The sequence below is a fragment of the Stegostoma tigrinum genome, chromosome 29 (genome assembly GCF_030684315.1).
Source record: "Stegostoma tigrinum isolate sSteTig4 chromosome 29, sSteTig4.hap1, whole genome shotgun sequence".
Lineage (NCBI taxonomy): Eukaryota > Metazoa > Chordata > Chondrichthyes > Orectolobiformes > Stegostomatidae > Stegostoma > Stegostoma tigrinum.
Window position 1 is genome coordinate 21,665,260 of NC_081382.1, and position 19,720 is coordinate 21,684,979.

At 39.2% G+C, this 19,720-nt stretch overlaps 1 protein-coding gene across 2 annotated transcripts in view; it reads left to right on the plus strand.

Moving 5' to 3' along the window:
• LOC125465489 (myomegalin) overlaps positions 1-19,720 on the plus strand; it is a 134,206-nt gene that overhangs the window by 19,775 nt on the left and 94,711 nt on the right. The window contains exons 4-9 of one of the 2 annotated variants that reach the window (XM_048559089.2): positions 5,885-5,998; positions 7,907-7,983; positions 12,593-12,716; positions 13,742-13,908; positions 14,652-14,808; positions 18,842-18,895. In XM_048559089.2, the coding sequence (XP_048415046.2) occupies positions 5,885-5,998; positions 7,907-7,983; positions 12,593-12,716; positions 13,742-13,908; positions 14,652-14,808; positions 18,842-18,895 (693 nt within the window). The remainder of the gene's footprint in view (positions 1-5,884; positions 5,999-7,906; positions 7,984-12,592; positions 12,717-13,741; positions 13,909-14,651; positions 14,809-18,841; positions 18,896-19,720) is intronic. The other variant, XM_048559090.2, reaches the window with a different exon arrangement.

Genomic DNA, 19,720 nt, shown 5'->3' on the forward strand with positions numbered 1-19,720 from the left:
GAGAGACTGTGTAGGCTGGGATTATACTCATTGGAATTCAGAAGAATGAGGGGAGATCTTATAGAAACATGAGATTATGAAGGGGATAGATAAGGTGGAGGCAGGAAGGTTGTTTTCGCTCGCAGGTGAAACTAGGACGAGAGGGCATCACCTCAAAATAAAAGGAAGCAGATGAAGGACTGAGGTCAGGAGGAACTTCTTCACCAAAAGGGTTATGAATCTGTGGAATTCCCTGCCCAGTGAAGTGGTTGAAGCTACCTCACTGAATGTTTTTAAGGCAAGGCTAGATAAATTTTTCAACAGTAAAGCAATTAAGGGTTATTATGAGTGGGCTGGTAAGTGGAGCTGAGTTTTGAAGATCAGCCATGATCTTATTAAATGGCAGGGCAGGCTCGGGGGTCAGATGGCCTACTCCTGCTCCTGGTTCTTATGTTCTTATCATTGTGTGATGAGTTTTGACTTCAACTTTGTGATGCAAAGAATGATGTACTTGGAGATTCAGGGAATATGAGAAGTGGTACTACTGATTAGCCTTAAGCATATGTGGTGGTGGTGGAGCTAGACTTGTGAAAATTTGATCCTGAACTGCAATTAATCAGAACTCAAACTTCAATCCTTCAAGCTTCATTTAATCTCTCAGCTCGGCATGCGGGAATTGGCACCTGAGTTGCAATGTTTCTGGCAGAAGTTGAACAATACAACCTCTACCAATTTTAATTGTTAAAGGTTATATGGGGACAGAAGACCATTTACAATTGTAACCACAAAGGCCACCTTTGATTTTTGAGCAAGAGTTGTTTATCTTGAGAATGTGCTGACAAAGGTGGAAGGAATTGGAACAAAGAATGATACTTTTAGGATTGATCGATTTTAAAATGCATTGGAGCATTTTGGAGAAGAATGAAATGGCTAAGTATGGGATATAGAAAGGGATCGTTGGGCTTATTGAGGAGTGGTTTGAAGCTTTAAAAATACTAATGCATGAAAGCTTGTATCGGCCAGATTAGCATGTATAGGGATGCAAATTAAAGTGAAAGGATATTAGAAACAACTAACAGGCTTTTGAAAGGCCACCTCTACCTGCCAAATATGAGAGAATGAGTCACATTTCATCCCATTACCTCTCCATTGCTCAGCACGTTCACTTGTAAAACACCCAATGATCAGAGAGCTCCATCCCACCTCTCCTGTTCCTCATCACAACTTGTAGAAAGCACCTGTGGTAATAAGGTTGTGCTGGGGATTTCCTTTTGTCGTCAGGCTTTTTGATGTGTTGCCAATTATTTGAGATGACTGAGTATATTAGGAATTGATTAATACATTGTGTGCAGTTGTGGAGTGGAGGGATAAAGAGCAAAGGAGCAAATATTTAGGTAGGAGAGGAAACATGAGTCCCAAAGGGGAAAGCTTGGCTGGAGCAGTGTGTTGGGAATTGGATCTGACAACTTCAACAGTGGAGCATGGTGTATGTCCAAAAACCAGTATAGTTAAACGATTGAGATGTGATTATGCATGGATAAGCATATTTAGATGATCCCTGAAGTTTTTTTAACTGTAGAGAACTATTCATAAAGGCAGCAGTTTGCAATACGTGCGTTATCTGCATATATGTTTCGGTCACAATGGAAAGCAAGCAACTTTGTTTTTTGCTCATGAATGTGGGGATCATTGGTAAGGCCAACATTTATTACCTATCCGTACATTTAAGAAAATGCTAGAGGATCAGCTGCTTGAACAAACTTGATTAGCTTGTGAGGGCATTTTCTGATTGCGGCTAAAAGTCAGCTACATTTTTGGTCTGGAATCTTAGCAGCCAAACTGGTATGAATGACGCGTTGCCTTTTCCAAAGGATATAGGTAACCTAGTTAGATTTTTACAGCATTTCCATAGCTTTGTGATCACCATTATTGATGCTAGTTTTTAATATTTCTGTTTTATTCAATTCACAAACATTGAATTGCTCAACCACTGGTGGATTTGAACTTGCATCTTTAAATCACTTGTCCAGGTTTCAGAAGGACTCATAACATTGTTGCTATGCCTGTATTCAGTATTTTACTTATTCAAATAATGGCTTTGGTATTGGAGACCATTACAGCTGTACAGACATGTATTATGTGTTAATATTATACCTATTGTAGTGTAACATTAAAACATGTTTTTCTGAATTAATACAGTTACAAGTCATTCATCAGAAACTATGCTTGTATTAAACAATTCAGCTTCTTCCATGATCAGCTGCTCTGTACTAAAAGCTTTAGTAAAATTTGTGGCTTGAACAATATGCCTAATTGGAGACCCCCAATTTTATCTTGTTCTTGAAATGCACCAACCTTTATTGCTTGCCATGTCCTCAACTCTGGCTTTGAAGCCAAAGATTTGGTTTTGAAGTGTTACTGTTATCTTTGCATGTGTGCCAGCATACTTATGTACAGTGAAGTGTCCACAGAGAGTCATCAGCAAATTAAATATTGGGCTAAGTCTCGTATGATTTTTCTGGATAGTTGCGAATAGTGTCATACTTTTTTAAGAGAAATTCTCAACATGAGACCCAGCGAGATTTACTTGTCATATCTTGAGTGTGTCTATTAACAACCTACCCCACTCCTGTGAAATCTTTCACACCCAGTTCTTTCTCCAGCTTACTAAGCGCTGTTCCCAAACAATTTCATCCTTACTGGATATCATCAACTGCCTGTCTCCTTGTGTTGGTGCCTTCCTTAAGAGTTTGCGATGCACTCAGACAAGCACCATTAGTTAGGACCCGTGCTGCATGTTTCCTGCTAGATGTGGCAGAATGTGAAGTGGCCACCTGCTTTGCAGGCAGTGACCTGTAGACCCTTCTGAAAGGAGTGTTGCATGGACAGGATGTCCTGTTTTCCCCCAGACCAACGGTGGAGGCTGTGACACAAGGCCTTTACAAGCCTGGTTTGATATTGCTATTCAGGTCAGTGCAGCCTCTGCTATCTGAAGGAATGACCAGCAGTGTAGGAAGAATGTCAATTAAAATTGTCAACTTTATTCTGTCAGCGTAACTGCTATTATATTCTCTCCAGTACCTCGCACACGCTTTCTCTGCTACCGTACCCATCTTCCACTAAAGTTCATGCTCTATCACTCTCAATATAGTCTGCAACATCTTGCTGTCCCTGACACTATTAATTCTGCACAGCCTACTCACTTGCTCGGGAGACCTCCGCACCAGCACAGAAAGCAACAGCTGTGCCATTGACTTTCATCTCCCTTAACACTTGACTCTGCCTCTTTCATTCCAGGAGAAAAACAGCCCAGAATAGGGCAGATATTCACACTTCCAGAAGAGAGGACCCCGACTTTGACTGCATACAGTGACTAACTATGTCTAAGCCCCTGGACTGGTATTGGAGGCTGCCCTTAATGTACTGTCCTAGGACCCCCTGAGCACAGGCTTGCTGAGTGCTACTGACAGTCATGACAGGCTTCCTGATTTTGTGTTTGCTCTAGACAGCAAGGTCAGGAGAGGTTCTGAGAGTGTCCAGGGAGATTGAGTAAGTGACTGATGGTACAACATTCGAACATGTTGACCCTGCAGACTGATACAGTCCCCGAACTGGTGCATGTCCCTAAGTGTGCCCTGTCCTTGCAACCGCATCGCAGTGATAGGTTCTGGTGCAGCATTGAAGTGTAGAAGCATACTATAAGTGAATTGGAGATTTGCCACAAGGGTAGCACATGTCAAATGCCAGTGTTTGAGGACAAGAGGCGCTTATAGTGCGATCCTTAAGCCTTTGATGCCCAGTGCTTAACTTGGAGCTTGTTTACAACCTGTGGTGACCTGAAGTCACCTTCTCTGACTTACATGTCAAGAATCCTCAATATTTGGCTTGTTTATCACATTTAGTAAGATGAGAAGTTGGATGTGAATGAGATGGTTTGCTGCATTAAGGTACTTAACAAGCTACAGTTGCTCCTTAGTGCAGTGGAGGCCGGGACGTTGGATGCCTTCAAGGCAGAGATCGACAAATTCTTGATCTCAGAAGGAATCAAGGGATACGGGGAGAGTGCAGGGAAGTGGAGTTGAAATGCCCATCAGCCATGATTTAAATGGCGGAGTGGACTTGAAGGGCCGAATGGCCTTACTTCCACCCCTATGTCTTATGGTCTTAATTGGCAATTGCTACTGCCTAGCGAGAAACCTCACGTATGCAAAAGCATGAAAGATGGAACGAGATGCTGCTGACATTGAGAGAGACCTTGGCAGATTTCTTACCTGATACTGTCACCTAAGCTTGTCATAGCCCACATTGCTTAGACCCCCATAAGAATCCGCCCATTTGGTTTGATAGAGCAGTCTGAGGAATAAATATTTACCGGAGCACCAGGAGAACACCTTGTCCCTCTTTCAGTTGTGTCGTGGGATGTTTTGCATTTGCCTGAACAGGCTGGTGTAAGATAATAACCTCTGAAAATACTCCATCATTACAACAGTGACCGTGTCAGCCTAAATGGTGTGTTCAAGTAATAGAGTGGATCTTGGCTTGTGACTGTTCAATCTTGCAATGAAAATGTCATGTCTAGTCAATGGTTGATTATTGAAAACATCATTTGGTTACTCAACGTTAAAACTATACTTAAAACAAGAAATCCTTGGCTGTGCTTGAAAGTATGTTGATATTAAAAATGACTACGTATGATTTATATTTAACTTCTAATTTACACTACAGATAGGCTTGGATGCACATTATTTTTATTGGTGATAATTTATGCAGAATGTTTGTCAATCCATTTCTTCAGAACTTCCTAGGAAAGAGCTAGAGAGCTTTGGTGGGACTGTCTTTCAGTGAAGTGATCATCCAGATGGCACTTTGTAAATTTAGAAGTTGCTAATACCATTGACATATATGTTACTTAGTCTTGTAAAATTTTTGTTCAATCTTGCACATGAACTAACATTTTTCATTGCCTTTTTTTATAATGTAAGAAGTAGGAGAAGACCATAGGGCCTTCAGGCCTGATCCTCAATCCAGTATGATCATGGCTGATCTTTGGCTACAACTCAACTTCAAGTGACCCATGCTCCCTCAATACCCTCCCTCTCTCAGCCTCAACTGTAGTCAATGTCAACGTAGAACCACAGTTGTCCGGATAGACAATACCTAAGATTTACAACCTCTTGGTGAAGTAAATTGTCCTCATCTCTGCCCTGAAAAGAATGGCCTCTTATCCTGAGATTATGGCCCTCTGCTATAAATTCCCCACCTAATGGAGACAACCTTCCTGTATCTGATCTATCAAGCCTCTTTTGGAATCCTGAATGCTTAAATTAGATCACTTGACATTCCATATTCCAGAGAGTATAGACCAATTTTTCTCAGCATCTCATTGTTGAAACACTTTCATTGCAGGAACCAATCTAGTGAACCTTCACTGTACTGCCTTCAGTGTGGAGATCCAATCTGCACACACTCACCAACACCTTGTATGATTGAAGTGAGGCACCCTTATTCTTACACTAAATTCCCTTACAGCAACATTATTGAACTTAGAGTAAAATTTAAATTTATAAATACTAACAAGACTTTGTTTGTTTTTCTGTACTGAATATTTTTGCTTTTAAAGCTAATCGCAGGTGTTTCAATATACAGTTAGTTGGTTGTCAGTGGATTATGTTACACTGTACCTTCCCATTTCTGACACTGTGTTCATGTAAAGTATGCTACCCAAGCTATAATGAGATTTTTAAAAAAAATAAATGAACTGCCTGAAGACTTTGGCCACCAAATGCACTATTGGAAAGTGTACGCTGAGTTAAAACTTCCAATTTATTTGATACGTTTTTAGATTTTTTGGAAGATGCACTGTACCTGCTGCCATGTCCCATTTTTATTCTTTTTTTAAATGTTGCAGGAAATTACGGAGCTAAAAAAAGAAAACTTTAACCTCAAACTACGCATTTACTTCCTGGAAGAGCGGGTGCAACAGAAATTTGATGATGGCAGCGAGGATATCTTTAAGATGGTAAGAGATTAAAATCATGCTCATATATTTTAATGCAGATTATGTGCATACTTACCAATACACGAAGATAACCTAGTGAACTCTTGCCTAGCTTTAAGCCAACTGATGCCTGTAAAGCAGGATTTTTGTTTTATTATTTAAAATAAGTTAATGCTACAGATTTGAGGGAAATTATTAAAAATAAATCTAGAGGCTGCAAACACTCAAGCTAAGTCGTCTGTCTCTGATGAGAGAAACTTTTCTCAGGTCATTGACCATCCATCCAATTCTGGTGGCTGTCACTGACCAGCCTCAAAAATGCCATGACTACCAAAGCGGGTCAGAATGTAGTTATTCTTTTGGCATGTGATTCACTTGCATCCGTTTTGGCTTGCTAACATATTTCATTTGTGTCCTAGCTACAGTTTTCTATGCACCCAGGATCAGTCCTATGTATGTCATTGATGTGTATATTTCACCTTTAGCAATGACCTTGCTGTCAGATTACTTGTCTGACATCAAGGTGTGAGGTTGGATTTCATGTCACTTAGCACCAGCAAGTCCAGAATGTCCTGTCTGCCTGCCAGCTACTCCACATTCTAATCCCTGCTACCATTTCCTCCTCGTGGCCTACTAGCCTTCTGAGATTCACATTTCATATCTAGTTCATCACCAAGAATTTCCTTCACTATCTTCAAGTTTCACTACCTCTTAAACACTTGACCATGTCCTCATCACCCTAGATCAATGTTCCTAATGATGGTTGTAGTGAAATATCGATTTTTCATCCAGAATCTCTGGTTTCTATTATTATGTAAATTCTGTTTCTCCTGATAATGCACCATCTTTCGTAACTTCAATTGGTTTCCATTATTTGATGCATTTAATTTCCTCATGCAAAACTTGTCACCTTGAAGATCCTGCCCTTTCAAACCTAATCTATTACACAGAACTTTGGGATGGAAATGGATCATGAGCGACCATCACCTGATCTTAAACAGCCTTCATCCCTCCTGAATTTTACACAGCCATCAAATAATTTGGAATATTTTGCTACAGTAACTACGCTGCATATAAATTCAGGCTATGAAAGCTACATGCCAGAATAGTGTTTTCATTGTAAAATATGTGCCCTTGACAGAAATCTTATGTATAATCTGATGATGACTAATGTTACTATTCATAAAATTTTGCATTCTGTGTGTGTGTGTATGTGAGACTTAATGGTGAATTGGGTTAGAAATATGATTTTAGAATTTCTAAATTCTTAATAATCTTGGACATGTATTAAACATCCACTCATAGTTTTTTTACTTAATTTAAATCTCTCTAGCATCAAAACGCAAAACCCAGCTAGACTAACAATTTATGTTAGTTTTGGTGCAAAGAGGATACTGAATTGCTTCGGGTGTGATACCACATAATCTGCTGTAATATGAAGACATGTGATAATCTCTATCTTGTTTCCTTTCTACTGACTGCGGAGGAACACTGTTATTGTCTTTGGCCAATTTTTGTTAGTTCAGGTTGGCTTGCATAATGCATGCACTTCCACACTTGTTTATCCATATTCCATCAGTAATGCAGATATTACTCAAGATTGAATGGAATTTCAATGGAAAATGGAATTTTTAATATTTTGACATAATGTATTTTAATTTGCTGAAATAATAATTATTTTACTTAGTGCCAAATTTTATTGGAAGCTCTTGCAATCAATTTTAAGCTGACGATCCTTATTTTAAAGGCATGAATGAGAGCTGCAGTATCATGAACCAGGACATATTGTTCAACTTGTATTTCCACAGAGGTCTTGCATCCATTGTACTTCATAGAACACGGAAGACTGGTGCCTTAATATTCTGATTGGTTAGCTGCAATTTGACAGTTTCATCTCTTGTTGATCACTGGTGGACTTTCTTTTTATAGAATATTGAACTCAAAGTGGAATTGGAGAGTTTGAAGCATGAACTGAAGGAGAAACAGGAACTTCTAGTCAAAGCTTCGTAAGTACTGGTCAAATATTAAACATGGTTTAATATTTTAATTCTGTTTCAAAAGACCCAAGAGTCACTCATAAGTTTCTAAATCTTCCATAGCCAATGTATGTTGCAATTTTTTTTAAAATTTGAAATGCAAAACAGTATTACAGTTACATATTTTCCCTGAGCAATATTTTAAAAAGTGTCCCCTCTTCCTTCGCCCTTTTATAAACAGTGCAGTGATACTGAAACCATATCCAAGTATTTATTCATGACCAATGAGCCCGCATACAGTTGTCAGCAGAGTATTCGGCCATACAGGACATCATAACAAAGTCTGATCCTATCCTGACCTACAGTTCACAATCATGCTCATCGTAGTGTCATCTGAAGAATGGTAGAGCAAAGTGCGCAGAGGACACTGAAAGTCTGCAGAGGAATATAGATAGTCTAAGTGAATGGGCAAAGGTCTGGCAAATGGAGTATAATGTTGGTAAATGTGAGGTCATCCGTTTTAGCAGGAACAATGGCAAAATGAACTATTATTTAAATGGTGAAAAATTGCAGCATACTACTGTGCAGAGGGATCTGGGTTTCCTTGTGCATGAATCATAAAACATTGGTGTGCAGGTGCAGCAGGTAATCAAGAAGGCAGATGGAACATTGTCCTTCATCTACTAGAGAGATGTAGTGTAAAAATAAGGAGGTTATGCTGCAGATGTGTAGGGTGCTTGTGAGGCACACCTGGCATATTGTATACAGTTGTGATCTCCTTACTTAAGGGATGTACTAGCATTGGAGGGACACAGAGGTTCATTAGGTCCATGCTGGAATTGAGAGGTTTGGCTTATGAGGAGGGATTGAGTAAACTGGGACTACACTCAATAAAATTTAGAAGAATGAGGGTGATCTTAAAGCAACAGATAAAATTACGAAGGGAATAGATATCATAGAAGAAGGGAAATTGTTTCCACTAGTGGGTGAAACTAGAACTAAGGGGCATAGCCTCAAATAAAGGGGAGAAGATTTAGGACTGAGTTAAGAAGGAATTTCCTCATCTAAAGAGTTGTGAATCTGTGGAATTCCCTACCTAGGGAAGCAGTTGAGGCAACTTTATTGTACACTTTCAAGGCAAAAGTAGATTTTTGAACAGTAAAGGAATTAAGACTTATGATGAACAGCTGGGTAAGTGGAATTGAGTCCATGAAAAGATCAACCATGATCCTATTGAATGGCGGAACAGGCTGTACAAGCCAGATGGCTTACTCCTGCTCCTGTTTCTTGTGCTCTTTTGTAGGATTCACTGCCCTGCCGAGCCCAACGTTACTGAGATATTACGTAAGGCAGCATTAATTCCCTTTGATGTTTTCCCTTGTCAATGTTTATGTACTTCAAAATTTCCAGCAAGTGCTGTATTTCACTTTTCTGTCATTGCTGAGTGCAGTCAGCACAGACTGGGAGCTGAAGCTTGTAGTCTCGTAGTCTCTAACAAAAACAGAAATTGCTGAAGAAACTCAGGAACCTTGGCAGCATTTGTGGAGAGAAAGCAGAGTTAAGATTTCAAGTCCAGTGACCCAAATTCAGAATTTTTAGTCTGTTTTCGTTGCATTTTTGACCTATTTGGGTGCTCAGTTCCCTCAAAAGAGTAGTCAAAGCCTCTTTACTATCACCGATGAGTATAGCGACATTAAAGATATATTTAAGTCTGCAATAAGATTTAAACAGGTACATATTCAATCTTTGGTTCCTGCTATTTACAAGCCACTTATGTATGATGATCCTTGTTTTAGCAATGTAGAAACTCCTTAAGTATCTACTCAGTAATTATATAAGACCTAATTGAAATAAAAAAACAATTGCGACGAAATGAATTGTATTAGTAAACACTTAGTAACTGTTGCTCGGCTGTTTTTTGTTTGAGCTTTCATGATTTTAGGATTTTAAAACGTTTTGAGTAACTTTCAATTTTAAAAGGAAATGCAAGTTTAATCAGCGGGTAAACGTCAAAATGTTAAACTAACCAGAAGAGTACAGAAGAAATAATAAACGAGCAGTTTGGTTTTTTTTCAGATAGCCAGTCCAGTGATGGAACAGTTGCAATTATTTATGTTATGGCTGAGTGAACACCAAGATATTTATACAAGATGTCCGTGTTAGAATGAGGTCTTATGTAAACAGGTCTTGGGTATGCTGTTAAAAAAACCATAATTAATTGTTTTACACTTTGTGATAATGAAGCTGCAAGTTGTAAACTGAACAGACATAAAGAAATGACATAACAACGTTTGCTCTCCTTCAGTAAAAATGCATATCATAGTGGGTATATAAGAGAGGAAAAACAAAACCAGTCAAAAAACTGAAGTATTCTGGAAATAGTGAAAAGAGAGTCAATCAGATTTGCAACAGGGTAGTTGTATTTTAAACTAAGGAATATAGTGTCAGTGAAGACCATTTCTTTACTTCATTCACTCCATGTGATGTGGCATGACAGGCTGGCTGGCATTTAGTGCCCATCTCTAGTTGCCTTTGAAAAGGTGGCGCTGAGCTGCCTTCTGGGTTGAGCTGAGTAATTCCTCCCCTTGAAGGGATGTGAATCTAGAAATTATGAACTCCAGTTAATCATTGCTGAGTGTGTTCAAGACTTTTGGACAGCAGGCATATGGGAGCTAAGAAAGAAAATGAAGTGGACGTTGATGATAGGTTATGATCTTAGTAAATGGCAGAGATGTTGGAAGAGCTACATGGCCTACTGCTGTTCTTACTTATTACATTTTTATGGAAGAGAGATAATGGGAACTGCTGATGCTGGAGAATCCAAGATCACAAAGCGTGGGGCTGGATGAACACAGCAGGCCAAGCAGCATCTTAGGAGCACAAAAGCTGCCAATTCGGGCCTAGACCCTTGATCAGAAAAGGGGGATGGGGAGAGGATTCTGAAATAATTAGGGAGAGAGGGGGAGGCGGACTGAAGAAGGATAGAGGAGAAGATAGGTGGAGAGGAGAGTATGGGTGGGGAGGTAGGGAGGGGATAGGTCAGTCCGTGGAGCACGGACAGGTCAAGGGAGCGGTATGAGGTTAGTAGGTAGGAAATGAAGGTTTGGCTTGAGGTGGGAGGAGGGGATAGGTGAGAGGAAGAACAGGTTAGGCAGGTGTGGACGAGCTGGGCTGGTTTTGGGATGCAGTAGGGGGAGGGGAGATTTTGAAGCTGGTGAAATCCACATTGATACCATTGGGCTGCAGGGTTCCCAAGCAGAATATGAGTTGCTGTTCCTGGAACCTACGGGTGTCATCATTATGGCACTGCAGGAGGCCCAGGATAGACATGTCGTCTAAGGAACGGGAGGGGGAGTTGAAATGGTTTGCGACTGGGAGACGCAGTTGTTTACTGCGAACCGAGCGTAGGTGTTCTGCAAAGTGGTCCCCGAGCCTCCGCTTGGTTTCCCCAATGTTGAGGAAGCCACACCATGTATGGCGGATGCAGTATACCACATTGGCGGATGTGCAAGTGGACATCTGCTTAATATGGAAAGTCATCTTGGACCCTGCGATGGGGGTGAGGGGGAAGGAGTGGGGGCAGGTGTAGCACTTCATGCGATTGCATGGGAAAGTGCCGGGTGTGATGGGGCCGGAGGGGAGTGTGGAGAGGACAAGGGAGTCGCGGAGATAGTGGCCTCTCCGGAAGGCAGACAGGGGTGGGGTGGAGAAAAATGTCTTTAGTGGTGGGGTTGGATTGTAGATGGCGGAAGTGTCGCAGGGTGATGCATCCTATCTGGAGGTTGGTGGGGTGGTATGTGAGGACTAGGGGATTCTCCATTTTTATGGAATATATTTAAAGGAAATGTTTGAAAGCAGGATGGAGGCACTTGGGTGAATTTTAGTTTGAGGGATATTCCAGAACGTCTCCTCTGATGTGAAACAAGGTGTGTGGGGTATGAACAATAATTTAAAGTGAGAGGTATAGAGAATCTATGCAGAGTGTGCACATATTGGACAGTTATTAATATTGGACTCAAAAACAGAAATTGGAAAAACTCAGCAGGTCTGGCAGCATCTATGAAGATAAATCCGAGTTAACATTACAGATCAAGTAAATATAGATCAATTGTATGTGGAGTTACACGTGTGTGTGTGTGTGTATATATGATTTTTATCAGCTCAATTCTATGTTGTTGGACTCCGAAAGACAACTATTTTAAATGGCCACTTCTGTTCAAGCCTCAAACCTGACAGAGTCAAGAACATCTTTTGTGCCACTTCAATAGTCAATTTTTAGAGTAAACTGATTTTATCTTTGGTTAACCTTTTTTAGCTATCCTTAAACAAGTGGTGTTTACTGGAGTTGGTACACAGCCTGTAGGTACTGGGCTACGGTTGTCTCCTCATTTTAGATTTACACATAATTTCTTCCTTAAGTATAAAACTTTTTATATACTGAGGAAATATAGTGTATAGCTTATGCTTAGATACCAAATTTGTACCATTGTTAGCTCACTGTTTGCATCAGTATATTTCTAGTAGTAACAAGGAACGACAATCTTCTGAAAGGCTTCCTTTCTGTCCAAAACATGTGCAAGCAGCAATTTCTCGGGGTAAAATTCTTACAAAAGTTTTGCCTCTAATATTAATACGTTAGAAAAGCTGTGGAGAGTTTGGCGGGCAACAATGATGCAGAAATTCAGCGAGTGAAAGATGGCGCTCAGAAGGAAATACTTCAGGTTAAACAGCTCCTCGGAAACCAGATCCATCTTTTAGAGGAGGTGAGTCTGTTTTTATATTTTATCAATTTATTTATGCCAAAGACCAAACAAACTTTGTGCCTTTTGGGCAAGGTAGTTATTTGATAGTAATGGTTTGTTCTATTATTAGTCATTGTAGCAGAGACATTCATTATAAATCACCTAGATATGGCACCTACCGAAGTCGTTATTGTTTCTGGCACTGCCACTAATTTCTCATTAGTACTTTTGCCTCTTACCCTGTTACAATTTTGTCTTCTTGGTTTTCGTTTTGAGGCATACTTTTAGGGTAGAGCATGTAGTGGATTCAGCACAAACTTGTGGATTTGTGCATGTTCAGGGAGTACTTTCTCTCTCTAATGTAGCATGAATAAACTCAACCATCCATTGTACCCAAGTTCGTGGTGCTGAATTTTTGAGGGGCTGGTGCTGAACTATGTTTAGCAGCAGGCCTGTTGAACATCTATAAATAAATACTTACATATTTAGTTGGGGCTTGCTGTTCTTTCATTAAAGTTACAATAAGCAATCAGGACACAGTTTGTGAAAATTCAGGGCCCATCAATTTTCTTTTACATTCAAATGTAAATATTGAGAGGAGTCGGTCATTCAACCTCTTGAGCCTACTCCACCATTAGTAAGTTCATAGCTAATTTGATTGCAACTCAAATTCACATCCTTGACCTTCAAGGATATTGTTTCATCCTGTTGCCGAACAGGAATCTATTTATCTCTAACATAAACATGTTCAAGAACTCTGTTTCGCCATCTTTTCAGAAAGAGAGTTCCAAAGACCCATGGCCCTCTGAGGGGGAGGAAAAAAAACATCTTGCTTAATCTCTATTTGAAGTGGACCATTTTAGTTTTAAACAGTAATGTTCTTTTACTGGACTACAATCCCATTGAACAGTAGAATTTCCATTTTCTCTTACTTTTTAATAGGTGAAAGTATACTTTTGCTGGGTGGGAAAGGGAAGATCTTTTATGATTATTGAAGATGAAATTTACTTTAATAAAACCAACTGTTTCCCTGTTTTTGTAACTAGGATGTTAAAACCACCCAAGCAGAATTGGAAAAGATGGCGGCTGTTGCAGAGCAGGAGAAGATTAGGAGTATGAATCTGGAGAAACAGATTTTGACAATTAACAGACAGAATCATATGGGGTCGCCTTCACTTCCAGAGCAAAGCAAGAACACCACCGAGACTGAACAGTCAGTTATTTTAAGTCTTGTTTTTCCAACATCAAAACATCCTTTAAAAAGAAGGGACTAGTTTACACAATGAAGGGGCAGAGGACGCATCAGTTTACTCTCTAAAAGTGAGGGGTTAAATTGTACTTTTCAGGACTGTCATTTACGCGATAAATAATGAAGTCAGTTTACACAATAGTTGAGAGGGAGTAGGTTAACTTTATAAAACCATGTGATCCGATGACACCATGAAGAGTCATGAAAGCTAACCTGCAGGTACAGTGAGGAATGTGGAATGCAGATAGTATATTACAGAGGGGTATGAGTACAAGAGTAAAGAAGCTTTATTGTAATTATTCAGCATTGGTTAACTGGCTAAATGGCCTCATTCTCTACCATAATGAATCTGACTTACTTTTCTTGGTGTCTTGGCTATTATTCATTTAATTTTTGAAACATTTGAAATTAAGTAAATACATTGCCAGTTTTGCTCAGAACATATACTTGCAACTGAATTTATAGAAAAAGATTAGTCTCCTTAATTTACATCTCTACACGTCAGTGACTAAACAAGGAATGGTCAATATGTGGTAAATACAACACTGTCTTCAGAGCACAGCTGCCAGTGTATGATGAAACTAATCAATAGCACAATATTCAATAAATTTGGGGATTAGTGTATCTGGCTATTTTAATTCACACTTTCCATGGAATGAGAGTTTTAAGTTTGTGGAACATCATGTAAAGTTGTGCTTTTATTTTAGGTTAATTGAGCAGCTAAATGAAACTATAAAGAACAAAGATGTTCTTATTGATCAGCTTCAAAGTGAAAAGACGAAGATGCAGGACAGTCATGTGAATCCTTCAGAAAAAATCCAGGAACTTACAGAGGCTCTTTTGAAGAAAGCTGGTGAATCTGAAGTATGTAACATCTTTTTATATACACTAATTTAAGTAAAGAGTAAACTCCAAAGTGTAATTTATTTAAAAAATATTATTTGAACATCATTAATCGTCATTTTCTGTGTCACTGTTCTTCAGCCCATAATATTCTGTGGAAGTGCCTTAATGGAGTGGCAGGTACAAGATGGGTTGGGCTTCATAGCTTTCCTTGAGTCATAAATTCAATCCCAGTATGTAATGACTGGAGAGTCTCACTTTTTTTTGGATTAAAGGAAGAAATATTTCAGGACTAATCGATTCAGGGCTTTTTTTATATTTTTTTGTTGGGGGGGACCCTGAGGAAACTAGTTACAATATTTGTTTGTATCAGATCAACGTTGTCAACATGATTTTAGTCTTGGGAAAACAAAATACAGATGCTTGATTTTATTTCCTTTTCAAAATTGGAAATAATACCAGAGACTTAAATTAGTACCTGTCTCTTTCTGTACTAATTATGTTCCTAAAATTGGCCCGTACTGTCTGGAGATTGCTTTGAAGTGTTGTTCATCTTTAATCGTACAGAAGAAAATCAGGATAAAACTCTACATGTGCTGCTACGTTATTTGGAGTTTACAGTTACAAGAAGCTCTTGAATTTTCTAATCAACCTGTTCAGAGAGATGCTATGACACACCTCTGGAGCAGTGGGACTTGATACTCGGCCTCCTGACTCAAGAGGTAGGACCATTATCACTGCACCACAAAAGTCCCAAGAAACCCTTGAGTCTTGCTGGAGGCTGGCTGTTTGAAGTGAGGATTGATAGAGCATACAGAGATGGGATCTGTGAAGAAGAGGGACCTCTTTAAAATAGTCAAAATACTGGAGTTTTAGTTTCTTTTCATGACATTATCGTTTTAAAATACATAAATTAGTATCTTTAGAAATATATTCTTATAGAAATTTATGTAGCGTTTATTTATGGTTGGACATGTTTGTGGCTGTGGTAGGATGTCTGATGCCTTTTTAGTAGCTAGCAGTGTAGAGTAAGGTGCATCACGGCTCTCCAAATCTTCAAGCTCCACTTCACAGCAGTGTTTAAGGACCTCACGTGTCAGCAGATGTAATATATTTGGATTTCCAGAAGGCATTAAATAAGGTGCCACGTAAAAGGTTACTGTCCAACATAAGAGCTTATGGTAATGAGGGTGATGCATTCACATGGAATTTTGTAACTAAAGGAAAACTATCAGGATAAATGGGTCACTTTCTGCTTAATTAAAATCTAGTTGAATGATTTTAACGATGGAAGGACTATATTGTAGCTAAATTTGATGTTACAAAGATAGGTAGGAAAGCAAGTTGTAAAGAGGGTACGTAGTCTGTAAACAGATATAGATAGTGTATGTGAATTGGTGTAGTGAAGTATAATGTGGAGAAAATATGAGATCTACTTTGGCAGGAAGACTGGAAAAGTAATGTTATTTAAGTAGAACAAGATCTAGCTAGGTCTGGATATCTTCATACATTAATTACAAAATGTTAGCATGTAGTATATGGGAAGGTAGTGGAATGTTGACCTTTAATGCAAGGAAGATGCAGTATGAAGTAGGGAAGTCCTGCTAAAGTTGTGCACGGTATTGATGACACTGCACCTACAGTACTCTGTACAGTTTAGCGTTCTTATGTAACTAGGAACTTACTTGCATTGGAAGTGATTTCAAGAGAAGGTTCCCTAGTCTGATTACTGGACTGAAGAGGTTATTTGATGAGAAAATGTTTGAGCCTAGACTTGTTGGAGTTAAGAAGCAGGAGGGGTGATCTTGTTGAAAAATAAAATTCCAAGAGAGCCAGAAGGATAGTTCCTTTCACGGGGAACTAGTTCTGGTTCTGTGGTAGAACTAGCTGGTACAATTTTAAAATGGTGTCATCCATTTAAAATGAGATGAAAAGGACGGAAAATATATTTGGGACTATAACCAGATCAGCTATGATCTTAACAATGACAGAACAGGTTTGATGGGCTGAATGGCCTGCTTCTGATGGTCCACTTTGGGTTCTGTTCAAGGATGCTGTTCAATCTTTCCAGATTGTGGGCTTGATTCAAAATCATGCGGACAATAACAGCAGTGCCTCTGTAGATAGATGCCTGTGCCCTAGCTGCCAACTACAAGGAAGATATTCAGACTATTTCAAATAAATTCAAGAGTGTTGCCAGGCATGTTGATCTCTGAATCTATATCTCCATGTCCAAGGCTCTGTCTCAGTCACAGCGGGCATAAATTGTGAAGCACCAGCTAAAACCGTTGATGGCCTGACTTTTCAGAATATAGCCTTAGTGGTTTCTTCTTTCGGAATGTCACTATTTTTGAAAGTGCATCTGTCAATGGCTGACTCCGTGATAGTGTCTGAAAGGAATCAGTAAGCTGAAGCCCAAAATCAACCTCTACCAGATCATTGACCTTACTACCCTGACTGTATTGCACAGAATCCTGGGTGTCTTAAAGATACTCTCACAATGCACTAGAATGCTTCCACCAGAGATACCAAGGGCTCATCATGAGAATTCAGTGGCAAGACAAAATCCCAAGCAACAAGTCTCTTCATTATGCTGGGCTCGACAGAATGGAAAAGACCTTTGAACAAGTGCTGGGATAAGAAGGAATTCAAGGGATTGCCAAAATGGGATTAGTTTTGTTTAGGAAGCCTGGTCAGCATGGATGAGTTGGGACGAAGGGCCAGTTTCCATGCTGTGTGACTCAATAATTTGCCAAATTTACTATCTTAGATGGGTAGTCCATGTGTCCCGTTATGGATGTCTGGAAAATTTCCTATGGGGAGCTGCTGTAATCCAGCTGGCCTGTACAAACCTAAAAACAAAAAAAAGCCTTACAAACCTTTGCATGGCAGATCTTCCTTCTTGGGAAAGCATTGCAAATGGATGACCCACGTGGAATCAAATTCTGAAATTTAGTTCAGCACATTTCCAGGATCATCTTTATCAAATCCATAACATTGTAATGTGCCAAAGCAAGGCCAGAGATGGTGTAGCTCTAGAAGTTTCTTCAAGAATTAACAATAGCAACATGAACTGCCAAGTCTACCAATCCGTTGCTAATCCCACATTCAACTCTTCAATCACGAGAGAACCCACAGAAATTGATGTAAATGTTTACATCTTGGAGACAATCCAACAATGAGCAGTCTATCACCATGTGTAGTGATGCTGTACTCACTCGCATATCATTAATTTTGCTGGCTGGGAAGCTTCTGTTCAGTTTAAAGTTTTGGTACTCAGGGGTCCCACTTTGCTTTCAGGAACAGCAAAATCTCACTGCAAAGTAAAATTGACAAGAGACTACTTTTAGAATGAAGAGTTTTTCATTTTTTTTTGGTTTGCTTTGTATAAGTTAAAATATCAATTGTAATATGTTTTATTGTTATTCATGTGACTGATAATTCTGTAATATGGAACTTCTTAAAGTTTCCAAAAAATGTTGATTTGTTATAACCAGAAAAATAAACTGATCAAGTGGAAGAAGATTGGACACACAAATCTTACTGTGGCTTGGGTTATACTGATCTTTATTTCAGTTAATGAGTGCGACTGAAGAGATAATGGGAACCGCAGATGCTGGAGAATCCAAGATAAAGTGTGGGGCTCGCTGAACACAGCAGGCCAAGCAGCATCTTAGGAGCACAAAAGCTTTTTCTAGTGAAGGATCTAGGCCCGAAATGTCAGCATTTGTGGCCCTGAGATGCTGCTTGGCCTGCTGTGTTCACCCAACCCCACACTTTGTTATCAATGAGTGCGACTGAATATTGCTTCTGATTTATACATAAATCTCAAAGCAGTTTATCAAAATAACATAGAAAATTTATCACAAATTGTTTTGCCAAACAAAACACAAGTTCCATTTGATTATTTTACTTTCTTTACATTGACAAATGGGTGACTTCATAGGAGCAGTTGTCAGTGAAAGCAGATGAACATGCAAAACAATAATAAAAGTATATTTTTAACTAGCATTATAACTAACTGTTTTATTTGCCTCTTTCTTTCCTTAAACAGGCCCTTCGTGGTGAACTTGGAAATGAGAGAAATCGCTTCGAGAAAGAAATACAGGTAGTTATCCTGCATATATTGTTTGACAAATATAAAAAGTTATTTTTCCTATGGAGTTCAACATGTCACTACTCAGGTTACTTAATGCTTTCAGGTGTCTTTGGTAAGCCATGTGACTCAACTGGAATTGGAATTGCTTTATTCCTGCAATGTGTCTGTGGTATTTCTCCATTTTAGAACTGAGCCGGCATAAACGTCTGCCAAGTGGTTTTTGACATTTACCTAGTACATGTTCTGATGGGAAACTTTCAGGAATTGAGCCAAATCAATAAAAATGAGTAAAATTCCCCTTTTTGTACACTGCACTTAGCAGCAATAATTTTTTTGTGCTGGAATCTCCAGGGGCCTTTTTATTTCAGGGACGTTTCTTCAGTCTCTGATACCAACTGATTGTTCATAAGAGAACGGAGTGAGTTAAATGGAAATTATTACAGTTGAGAAATAATGGAATAATTTATACATGCTTTAAATGTTTTATTTTTTTCAAATGAGGTGCAGTCTTTGCAGCATTCATCTTTGCTGTATAGGAGAACATGGAAAAACTACTTTAGCTGTTCTGGCCTGTGCAATAAAATGTTCCATTTTTTGAAAAGTTGCAGTTCTGTTTATTATTGCATACTGTGCAAACTTGAAGCTTAAATATTGTCTGTCCCCACAACAACTAAGGAATCAAGAGTCATACAGGGCAGAAACAGACCCTTTGGTCCCACCAGTCCATATTCCCAACTAAACTAGTCCCACCTGCCTGTGCTTGGCCCATATCCCTCCAAACGTTTCTTATTAATTATTTAAATGTCTTTTAAACATTGTAACTGTACCCAAATC